This window comes from Eucalyptus grandis, chromosome 1 (assembly GCF_016545825.1).
Source record: "Eucalyptus grandis isolate ANBG69807.140 chromosome 1, ASM1654582v1, whole genome shotgun sequence".
Taxonomy (NCBI): domain Eukaryota; kingdom Viridiplantae; phylum Streptophyta; class Magnoliopsida; order Myrtales; family Myrtaceae; genus Eucalyptus; species Eucalyptus grandis.
This window is the reverse complement of record NC_052612.1, coordinates 48527808-48547334: the sequence shown is the minus strand read 5'-3', so window position 1 is coordinate 48547334 and position 19527 is coordinate 48527808. Positions and strand designations below refer to the sequence as shown.

The 19527-nt window shown below is 42.7% G+C and overlaps 3 protein-coding genes and 1 long non-coding RNA gene across 4 annotated transcripts; 3 read left to right on the top strand and 1 right to left on the bottom strand.

Moving 5' to 3' along the window:
• Nucleotides 1-443: 443 nt before the first annotated feature.
• LOC104448122 (anthocyanidin 5,3-O-glucosyltransferase) lies at nucleotides 444-4038 on the top strand. Its single transcript, XM_010061899.3, has 2 exons — nucleotides 444-3256; nucleotides 3400-4038. The coding sequence occupies exons 1-2, from the start codon at nucleotides 2263-2265 to the stop codon at nucleotides 3849-3851; spliced, it is 1446 nt and encodes a 481-aa protein (XP_010060201.2). The 5' UTR covers nucleotides 444-2262; the 3' UTR covers nucleotides 3852-4038.
• A 2006-nt stretch (nucleotides 4039-6044) lies between these two features.
• On the bottom strand, nucleotides 6045-7871 carry LOC108957750. The gene is made up of 2 exons (XR_005547620.1): nucleotides 7475-7871; nucleotides 6045-6670 (listed from the first exon to the last, which is right to left on the bottom strand). It is a non-coding gene; the product is annotated as an uncharacterized LOC108957750 (long non-coding RNA).
• A 3622-nt stretch (nucleotides 7872-11493) lies between these two features.
• On the top strand, nucleotides 11494-13356 carry LOC104448101 (UDP-glycosyltransferase 88A1). The gene has a single exon (XM_010061884.3). It carries the CDS (start codon nucleotides 11580-11582, stop codon nucleotides 13011-13013), a length of 1434 nt encoding a protein of 477 aa, XP_010060186.2. The 5' UTR covers nucleotides 11494-11579; the 3' UTR covers nucleotides 13014-13356.
• A 5194-nt stretch (nucleotides 13357-18550) lies between these two features.
• LOC104415328 (UDP-glycosyltransferase 88B1-like) lies at nucleotides 18551-19527 on the top strand. The gene is made up of 3 exons (XM_018868007.2): nucleotides 18551-18934; nucleotides 19024-19227; nucleotides 19399-19527. Exons 1-3 carry the CDS (start codon nucleotides 18551-18553, stop codon nucleotides 19525-19527), a joined length of 717 nt encoding a protein of 238 aa, XP_018723552.2.

Below are 19527 nucleotides of genomic sequence, written 5' to 3'. Positions count from 1 at the left end.
ATCAGTCATAATCTTATTGTATATGCCAATTTAGTCATAAATTTTTCAAATTTGCTAATTGAGTTTTAAATCTTTGCGTGCCTCAATTGCCATCGAAAATCATTGACACGATGGTGTGCTACATAAGATAGTCGGCAATGACTGCATTGTAATGTCGGTGATTTCTGATAGAAATGGATCGGAAGAATTACATTGAAATTTCATGCCAAGATTTGAGATTAAATTGATAAAATTAAAAAAAAAATTTAAAACCGAATTGACATATCCCCAGTAAGTTTAGGACTCATTGGTTAATTTTTCCGTTAAATAGAAGTTGGCGATGCCCTCCCTTTTCTTTTCCTTCGCGAGAATCTTTTACGGAACACAAGAAACCGTTGCGAAAGAAATTGTATCAATCTTTTTAAAACCTTAAGATCTACACTTTTTTCCAAACATATAGAAAGGGAGTGGTTGGCTTCGACCAGCCGTTGTAGCGAAGAGCCAATGATACACAAATAGGCAAGAATCCTTGGCTGGAGTGGAGAGCATCATAGTCCCCAAAGCTAATAAGACGCCATGATGATTATAATTGCAAAAAACGAGCATTCAACAATACTGTAATCAGAAGAAAGAGACAGGCCATGGCGGGGCTTGGCAGGCGACAGCGTTGGCGGCGTCGATGGCGTCGGGGTTCATGAGCAGGGGCGCTTTGCGGAGGAAAGAAAGAGAGAACAGCGCGGAGGGCGCGACGGTGAGGGAAAAACACAACGGCGGGTCGGGGAGGCGACGGCCGAGGTGAAGGCGCGTCGGCGTCGACGTCAACGTTCGCTAGCAGATTCAGCGCTTCGCGGAGGAGAGAGAGAGAGCAGATTGATTCGGCGTAGAGGCGGAGGCGGAGGCGCGGCGGCTCGGGAGGCGACGGTGGAGGCAGAGGAGCGTCAGCGTCATGGTTCGCTAGCAGATTGCGTCGACACGATGGCTCAGGAGACGACGGTGGAGGCAACCGGCAGAGGCGCGTCGGCATCGTGGTTCGCTGGCAGATTCAGCACTTCACGTAAGAGAAAGAGAGCATATTGCTTCAGTGCGGAGCCGCAGGCAGAGCCGTCGACGCGGCGGCTGGGGGCGCGACAGCGGAGGCAACCGGCGGAACCGGAGGCGTGGTGGTTCGCTAGCAGTTTCAGAGAGTGGGGGAGTGGATTGATTAAGCGCGGAGGCGAAGGAGAGAGAGAGAGAGAGAGAGCGGGGAATCATTTTGAACCAGGTTTAATAAATGAAGGGAATTTTTTTTGTCTCGGCAACAGAACGGAGTTTAACGGGGAGAGGGGAGAGGGTGTGAAGATGAGAAATCTGTACTGAAGAACCTGAGATGTAGAAACTCTGTACTGAAGAACCAGAGATGCAGAAGCAAGAAGATGAATTGGAAAGCTCGAAGATTGATCAAGAAAGACTTTGTATTCTTCTTATTTCAATCACAATGTATTTCAGAACTTGTACATCAATGAGCAGAAAGAGATTTTCATCTCGACTCCATACTTTCTATCTCTTTATCTGCATATTGCTGTACTCTTTTACAGAGAACTCAAAACAATGGAGATTTTCTATCTTTCTCTCTCTATCTCTCTGTTACACATCTCAAAAACCCTTAATCGAAACTACACACACTTTCCTATTTAAGAAGATGAAGACTAACTGACAAAACTAATTTCTGTTTTTGACTTTCCAATTGAATAACAACTTTACATTTCTTCATATCCTAGCAATCCGCAATCCGTGTCAATCTTTTCACAAATTCACCATCGTCGATGACAGTCTTCATTACCCTTCATCTCAGTCGTTCATTTGCAGTCTCTTCTTTCGACTGGTATCAGCCACTTCTCCCCTTTTTGCTTGTATCAGCAATCGCTTGCTTTAGTTCTTTTATCAGCTTCAGCAGCCTCAGCAGCACCATCTGTTCTATTTCCATCATCAGTATTATGAATAGCTGATTTCTTTTGTCGATATATCTTAACAGAGGGGAGAGAGAGAGCATCAGGTCAGAGCAGCTGCAGTGATGGGCCTGGGTTTTTGAAGAGAGACAGGAGAGATTTCACCTGCCTAATATTTTCTCGAATCATCCGACTCTTCCATCAACCAGTCTTGCTCTCGTTACTCCACCGCTTGCGTCCCGACCGAGGCCATAAAAGCCACCGCGGAAGAGGCCACCTCACAAGCGCAAGGGCACCAGATCCAATTACTCAGAAGCGTGCAACCCACGATGGAGATGGAGATGGAGAAGGCAGACGAATGTCACATCGTGATGTACCCGTCACCGGGAAGAGGCCACCTCATGTCCCTGGTGGAGCTCGCCCAGTCCCTCCTCCGCCACCACCCCTCCCTCTCCGTCACCGTCCTCATCTCCTCCCCTCCCCACCTCCTCCCTTCCATCACCCCTTACGTCTCCTCCGTCTCCTCCGCCACCCCTTCCATCGCCTTCCGCCACCTCCCCTCCGTCTCCCTCCCCCCTCTCTCTCCTCTGCCCCCACCGCCTTCTCTGACGACCCGGCCATGTACTTTGAGTACGCCCGCCTCAACAGCCCCAACCTCCACCAAACCTTGTCTGAGCTGCTCTCCGCCTCCCAGCCGTCACAGAAGCCCAGAGCCCTCGTCGTCGACTTCTTCTACGGTTCCGGCGCCGAGGTCGCTGCTGCGCTCCGTCTCCCTGCGTACTATTACTTCCCTTCCGGCGCGAACCCTCTGGCGGCATTTCTCTACCTCCCCACCCTACACAAGATCACTAACACCAGCTTCAAAGACCTGGACGGCGACGTCGACATCCCGGGCGTACCGCCCATTCCGGCGAAGCACATGCCGACCAGAATGCTGGACCGCAGCAGCAGAATCTACGGCCACTTCTTGGAAACGTCCATGCGGCTGGCGGAATCTGCCGGGCTCATAAGCAACACGTTCGAGGCGCTCGAGCTGAGGGCCGTGAAAGCGATATCGGAGGGACTGTGCGTGCCGGACGGCCGAACTCCGCCGGTGTACTGCATCGGGCCGCTCGTGGCAGTCGACGATCACATCAGTAAGCGGGATTGCCTAAGCTGGCTCGACTCGCAGCCGAACCGAAGCGTCTTGTTTATGACCTTCGGAAGCATGGGGGTGTTCTCGTCCAAGCAGCTGAGAGAGATCGCTCAGGCGCTAGAGGGGAGTGGGCTCAGGTTCTTGTGGGTGGTGCGTAACCCACCACCGGACGATGAAATCTGGCGCAACTTAACTATTAAACCAGAAGATGATCCAGGTATGTTTCCATCAAGTGGTACGAGAATAATACGGGGGACTACGAATCACGGTCAGAAGTCAAATAATTCAGTTCACGAGCTCTCAACCACAAGTTTTACAAAGATTTGTTAGTACACCCAACAAATTCCTGTCTCTCTTCAGGCATGGATGCGATCCTTCCGAGTGGGTTCACGGAGAGAACTAAAGACAGAGGGCTGGTGGTGAAGTCATGGGCCCCGCAGGTGGCGGTGCTGAGCCACGACTCGGTAGGCGGGTTCGTGAGCCACTGCGGGTGGAACTCGGTGATGGAGGCAGTGTGCGCCGGTGTGCCCATGATAGTCTGGCCGCTCTACGCAGAGCACAAGCTGATCAGGTCATACCTAGCCGGCGAGATGAAGCTGGTACTGTCGGTGGCCGAGTCGGAAGGTGGGTTCGTGACGACGGAAGAGTTGGCAGGGCGGATCGCGGAGCTGATGTGCTTGGAGGAAGGGAGAAAGGTGAGGGAGCGAGTGGCGGAGATGAGGAACGCGGCGAGGGAGGCGTTGAGCGAGGGAGGGTCGTCGCGGGTGGCGATGGCGAAGTTGGTGGACTCGTTTAAAAGTGGAATGACGTGAGAAGATGAGTAACAATTATCTGGCGTAAATAATATTTTATATTAAGGGTTTTATATATCGTCGATAATTCTCAAAATAAGCATTAGATAAGATCGCTTGTAAAATTTAATGCCCTCTTTATGTATATGATCTACTTTTCTAAGAAGAATATGTAGAACAAAAAAACTGTCATGGCGATTATCGTAAATCTCTGTCCACGAGGAGGAAGATCAACAAATGCATCGTTCCTATTCTTGTTTAAATATGATATGGCTAACAAGAAAAGGCTAATTTGGACCGAGTCCACGACCAGACAGCATCGCTAGGAAGTCTTGTAAGATTCAGCCACCAGTCCATGGTGACATAATGACAACAATTCAATCTTATCCAATAATTCTTCGAAAGTCATGATTATTTTTCGCTCGTAATTGGAGAAAATTTCCTCAGCTTTCTTTAATTGGTAGGTTACAAATTGTGTGCATCTTTTGCTTTCGAACTTCATTGCAGCTTGATATAGTGCTAACTAATAAGCACAGATATTCCATGTGACTATATCATTGCAATTAGGAGGCATTCATTTAAATATCTTCCCTTCTATCACCTCGTTCTTAAAATAACAATTAGTGACGTGTGATAACTAGTTATGATATTGATATGCCTCATGTTTCATGTTTCATGCTTCATGCGAAAATTTCTAGAGAATGGTAGTTAGGACGCATTCATTCAGATATTTTCATTTTCAACACCTCATTCTAGAAATGTTACGACGATTGGTGACGTGCGATGCTAGTTATGATGTTGATATGGCTCATGGTTCATGTTTCATGCAAAAGTTTCTTCAAAACTGTGATGTTTAACTAACAATCAACCAACTCCACCCCGCCCCGCCCCCGCCCCCAAACCTTCTCTTCTACGCTTTTGACTTCTCGATCTGAAAACTCTCTACAATAATGGAGGCGGCGTGTTTCAGATGAACTTCCCAAAATACAAGAATCTACACATGAATGAGATACATCTGAATTCAGTATCCTAATCATTGAATTTCGTGGGACTCACATTAAACCCACAATATCAATAGATGGTAACCATGTGATGTCGATATTGCACTTAAACTTTGGTCTCACAAGAGTAAGACGGTAGCAGAGTATTAGATTGTCATCTTTTGCTCGATTTGGGAGTGAACCTATTTGAAATTGTCGAGTAACATTTTGCAATTGCCTGATAAGGTAAGTCTCGAAATTCCTAATGTTGATGATTGATGAATTGCGGACAGAAGGGTGAATGTTAGGTGATCCACTAGTCGCGCTGGACATGGACTGTTAATAAAATATTTTCCTCCTTTTTTTTTCCTTGAGGACAACTATAGTCCTCGCTAGGTGAAAATTGGATACTTTGAGTGGCTCTCCCTGTGACAAGGACACGATGTTTCAGTACGTTCAATTACATCATCCCTAACTCTCTTGATTGTGATTAAAAGGATAGGTTAAATTATATAAATCCTGTTATTTTCATGGTTACACTAATTACATCATCACTAACTTTCTCGATCCTTTTACTACACTCAATTACTTCATCCTCAACTTTTTTGTGAGCGTAACCGAAAATGTAGGTTTTAATACACTAATCACATTATTTAATTCCTCTAACCCTTCTTATAGTGCGACTGAGCCTTCTTACTTTCGTTAAATGTGAGATTGAATTTCTTTGTTGGTTCTTTAACTAATCAATATTGCTATTGCTATATATATATATATAATACCATCTCCTGGAACAAGTCATATCATCAATGTTGCGTGTAGTGCCATAAGGCGTGCTAGCTCCCTAGTGGGCATTTCACCCACCCCTACTTACCCCAAGCGCGGGTGGTTACTATACCAGCCTACCCAGCAGTAGCTAGAGTGTGCAAGCACGCCCTGACATGAAATCTACATTTCTTACCATAAGACCTCATAATTCCTAATTTATCTTTGTCTTTCCGACATAAGAGGAAATATAGAGGATAGCACGGGGTCTATCACCCTAGAGCGATTCTTCCACCTATTTCCTCCTTGGGCCTTTTAGAGACTTACCCAGGAGATCCGATATATCATCAATGTGAAAAAATTAAAATGGAGGAGAAGGAAGACGAGGGCCGTTATTGCTCAATAGTTTAGGCCAAGTTGGGTTGCTGTGATACCCAACCTAATCCGAACAGGTAAAATTTGTATCTGTTGATATCTGAACCCGATAAAATCCTATCAAATAAACAATTGGATTCAGTTCGGATTTTCTGTTTTTGCTTCTCCTTGTGCACAGTCATACCCGTGTCTGCTCTCTTCTCCGGTGCTTCCACTAATTACGACTTCTCTAAGATGAACTCAACCGAAAAAAAAAGAAAAAGAAAAAAGAAATATCAGTTGCTTTAATTTTACACCAATTTATATCAAGGCAGCCATCTTTTCTAGTATTCATATAAATAAGCTCAATGCTGCAAACATCTCACCATGACTACGCACTCACTACTCCTCAATCAACTTGAAGTAACAACATGATGTCAAAAAGTTTTTGCCGTCTCGTGGCGTGTCCCTTGCATTTACCTGTCGTGGCTGTGTCGATGTCCTCCCATGGCCGATTCCTCTGCCCTGCGCCTCCACCGTCCGTCATACAAGCAAGCCAAAGAAGCACAACCGGCGACGGCATCGTCTCGGTGAGGGCTTCGGTTGGGAACGTGTTGGTGGAGAAATCGGAGGCAAAGTAGTCAAAACGGGCTCAAGACCTGAATGAGGTTTTTCTGGATTTGGGCGAAGGTGCTGTATTTCGATTTTCCAAATCTTGGAGAAGGTGCTTCGGTTTGGGCACATCTGAAACCGAACCGAATTGAAACCGTTACAATACCCAATTTTTTAGTCTTTTATCCAAATAAAAAATACCTAAAAATTTCTATTTTGTATCGGTACAGTTCCGGCCAGTTCACTTGCTAGCGGCAAGGGCTGACAGATCTCATTCGTCTGTGGTGAGGGCTCGCTAGCCCTTTCCCAATGGCACTAACCAGCACCTGAAGATGGTCCATTGGCCCTCTTCAATATCCAATAAGTATTGACAACATATTCTTCCCTCTCTGCTTTCGTATTTATAACACGAAAAAGAAAAGAATGGGGCATACCTTAAGGATAGCTTAATATGCAATTTAATTTAATACTATATAATTATTGTCATATAAACAATATTACAAGTATCTAACAAAACTACTCGATGGTTTGATGCGCACCATGCCGTCAAGGGACTCAATTTAAAAATAAAAAATAAAAAATTGATGACCCGTTCACATATTTGATTACAATTTAGGAATAAAAAATATATATTTATAATCATATGATACAATGTGTTATTAAGTCGTTTAGCATAGATGTGTCAAAATGGGTCAACGACCCATTTTTTGACTCATATTTGGTGTTAATGGATTGCATATGGATCATAATTATATAAAAGCCTGATTAAAATAGGTTCAAAAAGTTTTAAGTTGAATTATATGGATCGGAATGGATCACACGTCCTAATCCATTTTCGATCTATTTCCACAGTAAGTGGATAACCTAACACAGAATTTATTCAACTCATACAATAGACCTAACTGCAACACTTCGCTGGCCACCTCTGCCACTCACCTCAGAGCCGCCTCCGCCGCCCCCTCCACCGTGAGCGTGCGGGCGTCGACGTGCTTGAGCACCTTGAACAGCGGGTCCTCATTGAGGTGGGTGAACTCGGCCAGTGGGGCCGCGCTTTCCCCCTCGGGGGCGGCTACTCCTCCTCCTGGTTGGGCTGGAGCTTCTTCTTCTTGGCCTCGGCGTCCTTGCCGGCGGCGAGGGGGCGTTTCATCTCAGGCCTCCCCCCCCCGGGGGGCTAAGACCCAGAAGGGAATTAAAGGTTGGGGCAGCTGGCGAAACTCGAGATTGCGGAGGTCAAGAAGGGATGGGAACGGCGGCGGCGGCGGCGATGATGGTGGCGATGGAGGAGGAGGAGGGGGGGTGTAGGCCGGTGAAGAAACGAACGCGCTTCGATTCTTTCTCCGATTTGACGATTTTGTCCTCTTTTTCTTTTTCTTTTTCTTTTCTTAATTCATCGTTTCCTTTCTTCCTTTCTTTTAATTTAAATTTTTATTTTTATTCTAACTTGTATCATTTGTAACCCAATTATAATTAAAAGAGCTACCCACATGAAATTGGGCTCATTAAGTCCAGGTTGCAAAATGGGTTTATCAGCCCTAAATTCTTTATAAATTTATATTTTATTGGTCAGATTCTATTTACGGGTTTTTTTAAATTTTTTTATTTACTATTTTCTAATATGATTTGAAGTTTTTATCCAATTAGTATAGGGCTTAAAGTAGATGTGGATTTTCCTCAAATATTAATGGGTTTTAATAATATGGATTTGATTGAACATGAGTCATTAGATTTATACTACATAAATATGAGTCGAATTGGATTAAATGGGCTCAAATGGATTGGATCATTTTCAATCCAACTTACCCATTTAACGGGTCTAACTTAAGGTCAGTCTCAATTTCATTAAAATTATGAAGGGGGAGGAAGAAGGAGACATTGAACTTAGGATTCGAAGGAGATGAGAAGAAGTGTTCTTGTTTCATCGAGTACGAATTGAAGAGCATATCGGAGGAATCAACTTGAAGGAGAGGAGAAGTGGCAGTTGAAGTTTAGGGTTTGGAAATTTTAAGGTTAAGCCGTAAGCGAAATATTATGTTTCGGCATGGTTTTGACACCCCTAATATGATAATTTTTTGTTGGATCGTTGAGAGTTTATATGCTTAGGTATGTAAGTTCACTTATCACAGGTTTAGCCAGGCTATTTTCCTCAAAAGAAAATGACCCTCACACGCTCGCACAATGCACACGCACCAGTCCATTTGTTCGACCCTCAGGCCCAATCCAACAAGAAATACTAACTTGGACCTGGGTTGCATCAGTGACTTGGAAGTGGTAGATTTTAACGTCAGATAATGGCCTTTTTTATCTGAGGTTGCCCCTCTTACGATGTCATCTAAGCAAAGCAAGGGGAGACTCCCACATTTGATGTACACACTGTGTAGTTCACTTGTTGGCAGGGCTGCCAGGGTCTTTATTTTGAAGACAACTCTTACTCTCCTTCCCCTATGAAAGAGATTTGCACGGCACATCGGATTCGATTCAATTTTGTTTACGTAACCGAATGAAAGCCCGGAGATGAAAATTTGCCGAATGGTTGAGTACACTCAATTACATCAATACCTAACAATTTTAATTGTGACAAGTAGTTAGGTTTGAAAGTAATATGGTCGCATTATATACGTCCTCTAATGTTTCTTGATTGTACACTCAATTACATCATACCTAACTTTCTCAGTTGTTTTAGTACACCCAAAGAGGAGAAATGCCAAAAATAAAGAAAAAGTCATAAATCTATTACATTTGCGTCAATTCAGTTATAAATCCTTTTTGGATTTGCCAATTAAATTCTAGATCTTTCAATCCTATTAATTTAATCTTAAACATTTTAACGATTTTCCAATTTTCATTTTGACATATTTTAACTAGATGCTAACGTGGGCATTTTTTTTATCCTTTATTATTTTATTTTTTTCATCTTTTCTTTTTTATTTTCCTTTTTTTCCAACTCCCTAGCTAGCCAAATGTGAAGGTCAATGAGGGCCATGACGCTCTCGCCAGGTTTGGGCAAGGGTCCAACGCCCTCGCCTGTGGCTAGCTATCTTCGCGACCTCACTAGCCAAGAGTTGGAAAAAAAAAGAGAGGAAAGAATAAAAGAATAAAGAAAAAAAGTTCAGAAAAAAAGTTTTACATAATGCAGAAAATTGTTCGTGCTAGCATTTTTCCGTCAAAATTGGCAGGAATAACTAAATTAACAAATCATGAAAAGTTTATGACTACATTGAAACAACTTAAAATTTTAGAATTGAATTGATACATATACAATATGCTTAGAATTAAAGTGAGTGTCATATGAATGACACTTTTAATGTCCTAGTACCTACTTAAAACCATTGGTAATCAAAATTGAATCGGACAACCACTTTCATTTATTCTAGAACCTATCAAGTTCGCACAAGCTACACTGGGTTATATTCACATTTTCCTGGGCAAGTTTTATGACATTGGACATGTGCAACTATAAAAAGACGAATACGCACAGCAATCTATAGTGAAAAAATGAATTATGCTAGGTGTACAAGTACGATGACTCACTCACAATATTGATTCATGGATTAGTCATATTATAATATGTAGTTTGGTAATGATCTAAATCAGTTGCGGTGAGCCAAAAGCTATCCCAAAAGACAAATCGACTTTTCATAGTCGGAAGCAAGGACATGGAGTCGCTTTCTCCAACTCTCTTGCCTTATGATGAAAATATGAGAAATTATTGCATGCACCTCATGTGCCTGCGCAACAAATAAGAAGATACATGAGATGCCAACACGTGTTTAAGTGGGCCCAAATGTTACTTTCCTCCCCTGCACGCTTCTCTCTCTCTCTCTCTCTCTTACCAAGCCCTCGTCTGATCGGCGCCTTCCCCTCCCAGCAATCTTCACCTTGCCCGGGAAGCTGTTGCACTTGCCGGTCTTCTTATCATTGCAGAGATTGATCTCCTGAATCTCTGAGGGCATGGACTCTGCATCAACGATGGGGAGCTCGACCTGCTCGTCCCACTGCGAGTTTAGGTCCCAGAACTTGGTCTTCGTCCACCGCCGCTGGCTGTCGAAGTCGACGATGGCATAGGCGTTCGTGGTGCCTTGGCCGTCTTTGGGCATCAAGTTCTTGGTGTGGCAAACGTCCACGATGAGCTTCCGAGCGCACGATTCGGCCAATTCCGACCAGAGAGACCTGTATCGAGATTCGATTTTTGGCCTATACTGTTCGGGAGGGAGGGAGGGAGCGAGGGAGATTATTGGTGAGTCATGGCTTTTGACTGTTGCGACTTGCGAGAGTGTTGTAACGATAGTTTCGGCCCCAGTTGAATACGTGTCGGAAGCTTGCGTCCTTTCTTATTTGTTACGTTGGCAGTGCACACAAATGCACGTAATATTTTCTCAGGAAAATATTGCGCACTTGACAAGTGCCAAGCAGTTCGCATTCCACTTCCAGAAAATATTGGCTGGGTTTTACACTCCACGTAGGCAGTGGGTAAGACCACTCAACGATCGACACGTGGCGTCACGTAGACGAGGGCGTCAGGCGTTCAAAATTCGCGTGGGCGCATGTGGGGCCCACCACTCTGACGCTCCCTCTGCTCTGCTCTGCTCTCCTCTACGACGCCTGCCCTGGTCGATTCACGTGTACAGGGGGCCCACCCTTCAGATTTTCTCCTTCTCAGTTTGACTCCAACACTCCATCCTTCTTCAACAACCGTGGATTCTAGACATCTCCGCGAAATATGTGAGGCAAAAAATGACTCGTTTCTCACCATCGCCTTCTACCGACTCTGGTCCTACTTTGGGCCGAGTAATAGTAGAGATAGAAAATGACGTAACTGAAAATTCAAAGAAGTGCTTCCCCACTGATTATTCTTCTCGGAAAAAGCAGACGTGAAACTCAAACTAACCCCACACATCATGGATGGCCCAAAAAGAAAAACAACCGATCCTATATCTACCTTCCCACATAAGTGCAACGCATCACCTCACACATTTTCAAGAATCCTCTCTCTCTCTCTCTCTCTCTCTCTCTCTCTCTCCACCGCTTTTCTCGTACGCGTCAGATGGAGGAGGCAGTGGTGCTATATCCATCGCCGGCCATCGGCCACCTCATCTCCATGGTGGAGCTGGGCAAGCTCCTGCTCTCCCACCGCCCTTCCCTCTCCATCCACGTCCTCATCACCAGCCAGGCCTACAACGCCGGCTCCACCACCTCCTACATCGCCTCCGTCTCCACCGCCTGCCCCTCCATCGCCTTCCACCACCTCCCCCACCTCCCTCCCACCGGACTTCTCCACCACCTCCCCCACCACGAGACCCTCGCCCTCGAGCTCCTCCGTCTCAACAACCCCAACGTCCACGCCACCCTCACCTCCATCTCCAAGAACCACATCGTTCACGGCCTCATCATCGACTTCTTCTGCGCTTCAGCTCTGAGCGTCGCACGTGAGCTGAGCATCCCTTGTTACTACTTCTTCACTTCCGGCGCGAGCGTCTTGACCGCGTTCTTATATTTCCCAACTCTTCACAAGCTGTACACCAAGAGCTACAAGGACCTCAACGCCGTTCTTCATGTCCCGGGGACCCCGCCCTTGCCGTCCTCCGACATCGCGAAGCCGGTGCAAGACCGCAACGACAGGGCTTATGAGCTCTTCCTCGAGGGCTCCAAGAACATGGCCACGTCTGCCGGGATCATAATCAACACGTTCGAGAAGCTCGAGCCCAGGGCGGTGCGAGCGATCAGGGACGGAGAGTGCGTGCCCGACGGGCCCACGCCTCCGCTGTACTGCATCGGGCCGCTGATCACAAGCGGAGAGGGAAAGAAAGAGGGCAGCAGCACCGGCAGGTCGGATTGTCTGACGTGGCTGGACTCGCAGCCTAAAGGAAGCATCGTGTTCTTGTGTTTCGGAAGCTTGGGTGTTTTCTCGGTTGAACAATTGAAGGGAATAGCGACAGGGTTGGAGAGGAGTGGCCAGCGGTTCTTGTGGGTGGTCCGCAACCCCCCACGTGATGCAGACCAGAAGACCGCCACGTCAGCGATGCCCGACCCGGAACTGAGCTCGCTTCTGCCAGAGGGCTTCTTGGAGCGGACAGGGGAGAGGGGCCTGGTGGTGAAAACGTGGGCGCCGCAGGTGGAGGTGCTGAGCCACAGCTCGGTGGGCGGGTTCGTGACTCACTGCGGGTGGAACTCGGTGCTCGAGGCAGTGTGCGCCGGCGTGCCGATGGTGGCGTGGCCGCTCTACGCGGAGCAGCGGCAGAACAAAGGGCTGATGGTGGAGGAAATCAAGATCGCCCTGCCAGTTAACGAGTCGGAGAGCGGGCTGGTGAGTTCGGAGGAGGTGGAGAAGCGAGTCAGGGAGCTGATGGAGTCGGAGGAGGGTGAGATCATAAGGGAACGAGTGAAGTCTTTGAAGGAGGAAGCGAAGGCTGCTCTGAGTCCGGGCGGGTCGTCCAGCGTTGAACTGAGTAATCTCGTCGAGTCGTGGAAGCGGGAGTGAGTAGGTGGGATGTAGTAGCATCCAGCATCTGCATCAATAAGGTGAAAAATAGCAGTTGCACGAAGAAAATTTATTAAGAGTTTTTTACCCCTTTAAAAATTGGGTTTTGAAGTACGTGCCATTCTAGCATCAGTGTCTTGTCGCTTGGTAAGACGATTTAATAAGGTTCCTTGATCCGTGTAACATCGTTCTATCAAGAACTAAAGACTTAACACGTGTCTGAATTAATTTTCTCAACCTATTAAATCTAAATCCCACGGAGCTCATGTATCGACTCTTTTTTAGCTCAAAAGAGTCGAAACTTCCAAATTATATAAATATCGACGTGTAGATTTACAAGTGATATATTTTTTTTTATGTGGGTAATTTCATCAAAATTTGGATATTATTTTTCAATTTGGTGTGGAAGTAAAATTATTTGCTGCTTTAGCTGAATTGGAAAACAAACAAGCTCTTAAACGGTGAGTTTAGTGCGAGTAACTCGTTTCTAGTTTCATCCACGATTCACTCTATTGTTTATTATTATTATTATTATTATTATTATTATTATTATTATTATTATTATTATTATTATTATTATTATTATTATTTTGTGTAAAGAGCACTAGAATATCCAAGATCATGCAATATATTATACGGTATCTCTTTGCATTTGTGAAAATGATGTGATTTTATAACAACTAGTATGCGGTCACGTACCCGTTTACAACATTGCAAGCTATGATTCTTAGATATTTGAGCAAGTTAAGGAATTCTTGCTAAGCACGGATTTCGCATTTATGAGTAAATCTTGAACGGTCCCTCGGCCGTAAAAGTATATGCCCGAAGTCTTCACAAGATTTTTTTGTCCCATACTCTTATTTTTTTCTAATTAAGTTTTCTTAATTTTATTTTTTTTAACTCCTTTTACATTTACAAATTTTATTTATAAAATCCGTGTGACTTCAAATTCGACCAAGTTTACAAAAGTAGGCAAGTGTGGAAAATTTTAATTAACGTAGACAGACGTTGATATAATATGTGGATAAAACTTAGCTAACTATAGACACATGCATGTCTACATTCGAAAACTTTGGGGTATTACTAACAGTCAAAGGATGCCATGTTTGACCAAAAAAAGGATGGCCACGAAATGTCTTTTCTCCAACGCAAGGGTGTCGAAATTTGCAAGCAAAATTCATGAAAAATGTGTGACTTAGCAGTTGATTGTCCGTTTTCCACATGATTAGGCCAACCATTTTCGACAACTTTCTTCGCGTCACATCACAAATTTTCCGACAACATAAGTGGACGATTGCCAGCACCCGTTACCTTTTTCCTTTGGCAGCCTTTCTCTACTCCTTACTCGAGCCAGTCCAGGCCACTAAAATCAACCCCGCAATCATTGGTGAAAGTCACTTATTTGAATTTTTTTTTTTGGTAAAGGTAAAAAAAAATTTGGTAAAGAGTCACTTATTTGAATTAATTTACAAAACTCACATATAAATTGGTGCAATACATATTTATTGGCTAAGAAGCGCCAATACTTTTTTAGAGTTATCGTGTCATGTTAGACACTCCGATACGTATCTAATACTCTGCGACACTCGATTAACACGTGTCGAAAAATCCTACATTTGATCAATTTTCCCAACACTCTTCGACACTCTAATCGGAATTTCGACATTTGAGTTCTCGACACGTGATGTTAATTTAAAAAAAATTTATAAATGAGGAGTCAAAATGTATATATATGAAAAAATAAATAATAATAATAATAATAATAATAATAATAATAATAATAAACAAGAAAAAAAAAAAGAAAAATTTATTTTCTCTTCTCTTCGGACTTTCACTTTTGTGATACATAATTCAACTCCCAAGTTTTTTTTTCTCTTTTCTTCGATACGTTTGATACACGAGTCTAGAATGTGAATTATTTGCTTTTTTTTTTTTTTTTTTTCAAGTTTTATGAATTATTAAAATGGAGTTAAATTTGTCAAATGGAAATAATATATGATATTAATAAATGGTAGATTTATATTTTTAGTGTAAATTAATTCTAGGTTTTTATTTATTTATTTATGAATTTGAATCAAATTAATTTTATTGAAATAATCGTAAAAATAATAATTTATTATGTATATATAAAAATATATATTTAATATACGTGTCCTAACGTGTTGGAATTTTCTTTTTTTTTTTTTATAAACGATGTGTCAATGTATCGTATTGTGTCGTGTCGTGTCGCGTCGCGTGTTGACATCGGTGCTACTTAGCTTATTGGATATTTAAACACATCATACTTATAATTGTAGACGTCCGAGAGTTTTATCATAGTACCTTACAAAACAATGTAATAATCAAAACGTGTATTTGTTTGATTGAAAATACTTTTTAAAAGTTAATTTTTTAGATTTTCACCTATTTGGTTTGCAATAAATTACTAGTTAATTGAAAACGCATTTTGATTAAAGAAAACATTTATGCATAAAATTAGAAAAGTGAATTCCTCAATCTAAAGATGTGAAAACACATTATGAGAATTTCTCTTTACGTGGAACCCAACCTCCTTCCCTCCCCATCTTGCTCTTCCCCCACAAATCCTAACCCCATTGAGGAGCTTCATGAGCAATGGCGAAGCACAGAAGACAAGACCTCGATGTAAGAGTTTTTCTAATATGAACTGCAGTAATTGATATTATAATTTATTGTTTTATGAGATTGATCAAAGATGAGATGGAATGCTTTTTAATTATTCTAATATGAAGTTGGCTAATATGGGCCGAGTTAAACCTAACTCGTAATGATAAGGCCTAATTGGAAATCTTTCCTCTAACTTTAACATACATAATTATCCTCATAGATGAGCGTTTACTAATTCATTAAGGGTGAGAGACTATTTCATTAAGCTATACAAAGGACAATGAAAGAGAAGTTCTTGAGTTTGGATCGTTGTTATTTCGCATCAAGAACAATAGTCCAAATTAGGTACGTAAATCTCTTTACTTGTTTATATGAATTTTTTATTATAGTTATGGAGATTTTGGGGTTGCGTTTTCGCATCTTATACTCAATTCATTCATTATGTTCATACAAGTCAAGAAGCAAAGTCCATAGTGGAGTGACAAAGAAGCCATCATTTCATTTTCTTTCTTTCTTCTTCTTCTTTTTGTGTCAATGCTCTTTCATCACCGCACGGTTCTGCCTTGAAGTTGCCTCCACCGTCGCAAAGTTCGTCGGTTGAGTGCGGTGGCTTGTTTGACGAACCTTTACACGTCTCTACCCCCACCTCAAAAGGTTGCCTCTTCCGTCACCGTGGAGTTCATTGGTTGGGTGCAGTGGTTCGAAGATCTGCGAGGGCGCAATGGCTCGTATGACGAACAACCGGGCGGCCTCCGCCTCTGCTTCAACATGGGTGAGATAGAGAGCGTGCATTGTAGGGGGCAAACATAGAGAGAGAGAGAGAGAGAGTGGAGCTTTTAATGCCCTGAAAATTGGGCCCCATACGCGACACGTGTTGCACTCTTAAAAGCCTTCTTATTTGCCACATTGGCACTTGAAAGGCACTCAATATTTTCTCAGAGGCATGGGCTAAGGGGGGAGACAAGTCATTGCTGAGCTAGGGGGCAAGTTATGAGCGCGTTCACGGGCAGACTAATGAGATTGTCATTTTCTCATTTTCCAAATGAGATCTAAACAAAGAAAACATTTTTGATCATATATCATCAAACAAAGGAGAACTAACCATTTTCCCAATAAATAATTTTCCAAAAAGTATTTTCTTTTATCATAGAGTTTTCTCCCAAACAAACATACCCAAAATTTTAATCCCTCACATTATTTTTCCAGTGCTTCATTTGAAATTGCAGCAATCAAAGCCTTAAAAAGCCGAGTCCAATCCAAAAACTTAAATTGATACCCGCAAGTCAAGGGGTCTCGGATATTTCTACATTCCCTCTCACAAGCAAAAAGAATTAAGAATGACACGTGAAATTTTATGAATGAAATAGAGGCACACGCAAAATTTACTAGGACAAAGCCTAAGTTTTCATATGATGTTAGAAAGTTATTGGCATCTCTCTACGTTAGCGCATGCATAGCATACATGATGCCATAGAGACAAATTTTGTTAAGGGATAATTACAAAAAGCATGAGGATTGCGACTAATATTAAATCACCTCCCCTTTTATGTTACAAAAAGCATGGGGTTCTCTTGTATTTTTTGAAATAACTAGCCGATAAAAAATGTCAATAATTTATGTGTAAAATTTTTGTAAACAATGGAAACATTTCTTGTTCATTTATTTTTTAAACTGATATAAGTGATTATTTTTAGAAAATGTGTCCAAATCATCTATTTTTTCGCTAAATAAATGGAGCCTAAATGTAAAATTGAAGATATCTTTTACAAAACTTGAATATATTGTTCACGACCATCCCTTGTGTAAGAGATACGGGGGCATCTAGTATTTTCTTTTCTTTTTTAATCAATATCTTGCAACTCACACAATTTGAATATTTTTTTAATTCACAAGATTTGAAGTCGTCATAGTATATAATTGTTGGCACGAAAATTAAAGTATGCATTTTTCATAACATTTTGACATTTAAATAACATTTTAAGTTTTGATGAGAAAGAGAAAAAATGTTTGCTTTTGATTAAAGGATGAGAGTATTGAAAGTTCTCAAACTTGTTGTAAAAGTATAATTGAATTTTAAAACTTTCGTCAAAACGCAATCAAGTCCTAAAACTTGACAAATTGGTACAATTGAGTCATTATGTAACATCGTCAATTTGTCTAAATGTTAATGGATGCCTCGATTGCACCAATCATAGCAATTATCGGTTGTTTTGGGATTTAATTGTATTTTTTAAAAGTTTTAGGACTAGTTATAAATTTTAAGATTTTCAGTGCACTTATCTCTTACTTTAATGATTATGAAATTTGGCAAAATGTTTAATGATGATGTTTAGCTTCTAAACTTAAATATGATTCACTATGATTGATTATTGAATTGTCCGAAAAGTAATTCATAAGCATCCTTAGAAATTAAATAATATATATAAGAAATGCGTTACAAATTACATCTTCGGTTACATTATAATCATCATTAACGTAATAACGTATTTGTACTTCATAATATTATGACTAATTTTCTTTATCACATTTCATATAAACAATTTCCAGTCATTTTCTCTTTTTACCCAGCATGTCTGTCAATCGATATAAATGTTTCCAAAGAGATGCTATTTGATTCAAAGTTTTATTGAAAATAGTTATTTATTTACAATATTCCAGATCCAATTTTATTATACACATTGCACTCATATCAAAATTTCTCCACGTTTAAAGCTCTATCGGGCCGATACTTTAACCTCACATAAGTAAATTTTCAACTGATTGTGTCAGCCGTTCCCTCACGCATCAAATATACTTCGATCTCGAGAAGACTAATTGTGAACCAGACTAAAAAGAAACAAACCAATCTCACTAAAACCCTCAGTCTCAGGGAGCTCCATCGTCGTTCCAGCAACACCAACAAAACCCAAACAATGAAGGAAGCAATCGTGCTTTATCCTTCACCGGCCATCAGCCACCTCATCGCCTTGGTGGAGCTCGGCAAGCTCCTCCTCACCCACCGCCCTTCCCTCTCCATCCACATCCTCGGCACCAACCAAGCGTACGACACCGGCTCCACTACCGCCTACATCGCCTCTGTCTCTGACACTGTCCCCTCCATTGCCTTCCACTACTTCCCTGCCACCACCCTACCCCCAACTTCTCCACCAACTCCCCCAACTATAAGACCCTCGCCAACGAGCTCCTCCGCCTCAACAACCCCAATGTCCGCCGCGTCCTCACCTCTATCTCCGAAAACCATGTCGTTCACGGCCTCATCATCGACTTCTTCTGCGTCACTGCTATCGCCACCACACGCAAGCTCAACATCCCCTGCAACTGATTCTTCACTTCGGGCGCCGGCTACCTAAACTTCTTCCTTTACGTCCCAACTTTTCACGACAAGTTTGCCAAGAGCTTTAAAGACTTTGACGCCCCCATAGATGTCCCGGGCTCACCGCCTATACCGCCCTCTGATGTTGCGAAGCCAATGCAGGATCGCTATGACAAGGCCTACTCATCCCTGGAGATGCAGACTTCTGCTGGGATCATAGTCAACGACTTCAAAAAGCACGCAGCCCAGAGCTATACGAGCCATCTTGAACGGCGAGTGTGTGCCCGGCGAGCCCACAGAACGGCTTTACTGCATCGGGTCACTGATCTCTAGCAAGGGAGATGACAATGGCAGATCGCTAGATCTCTCACGTGGCTGAACTCGCAGCCAAGAGGGAGCGTCGTGTTCCTGTGTTTCGGGGGCTTTGGCGTGTTCTCGGTGGAATAGTTGACGGAAATAGCCACGGGGCTGGAGAGGAGCGGTCAACAGTTCTTGTGGGTGGTCCGTCACCCGACCAAGGACAAGAACCAAAAGGCCACCATGTCGATAATATCCGACCCGGACTTGGTCTTGTAA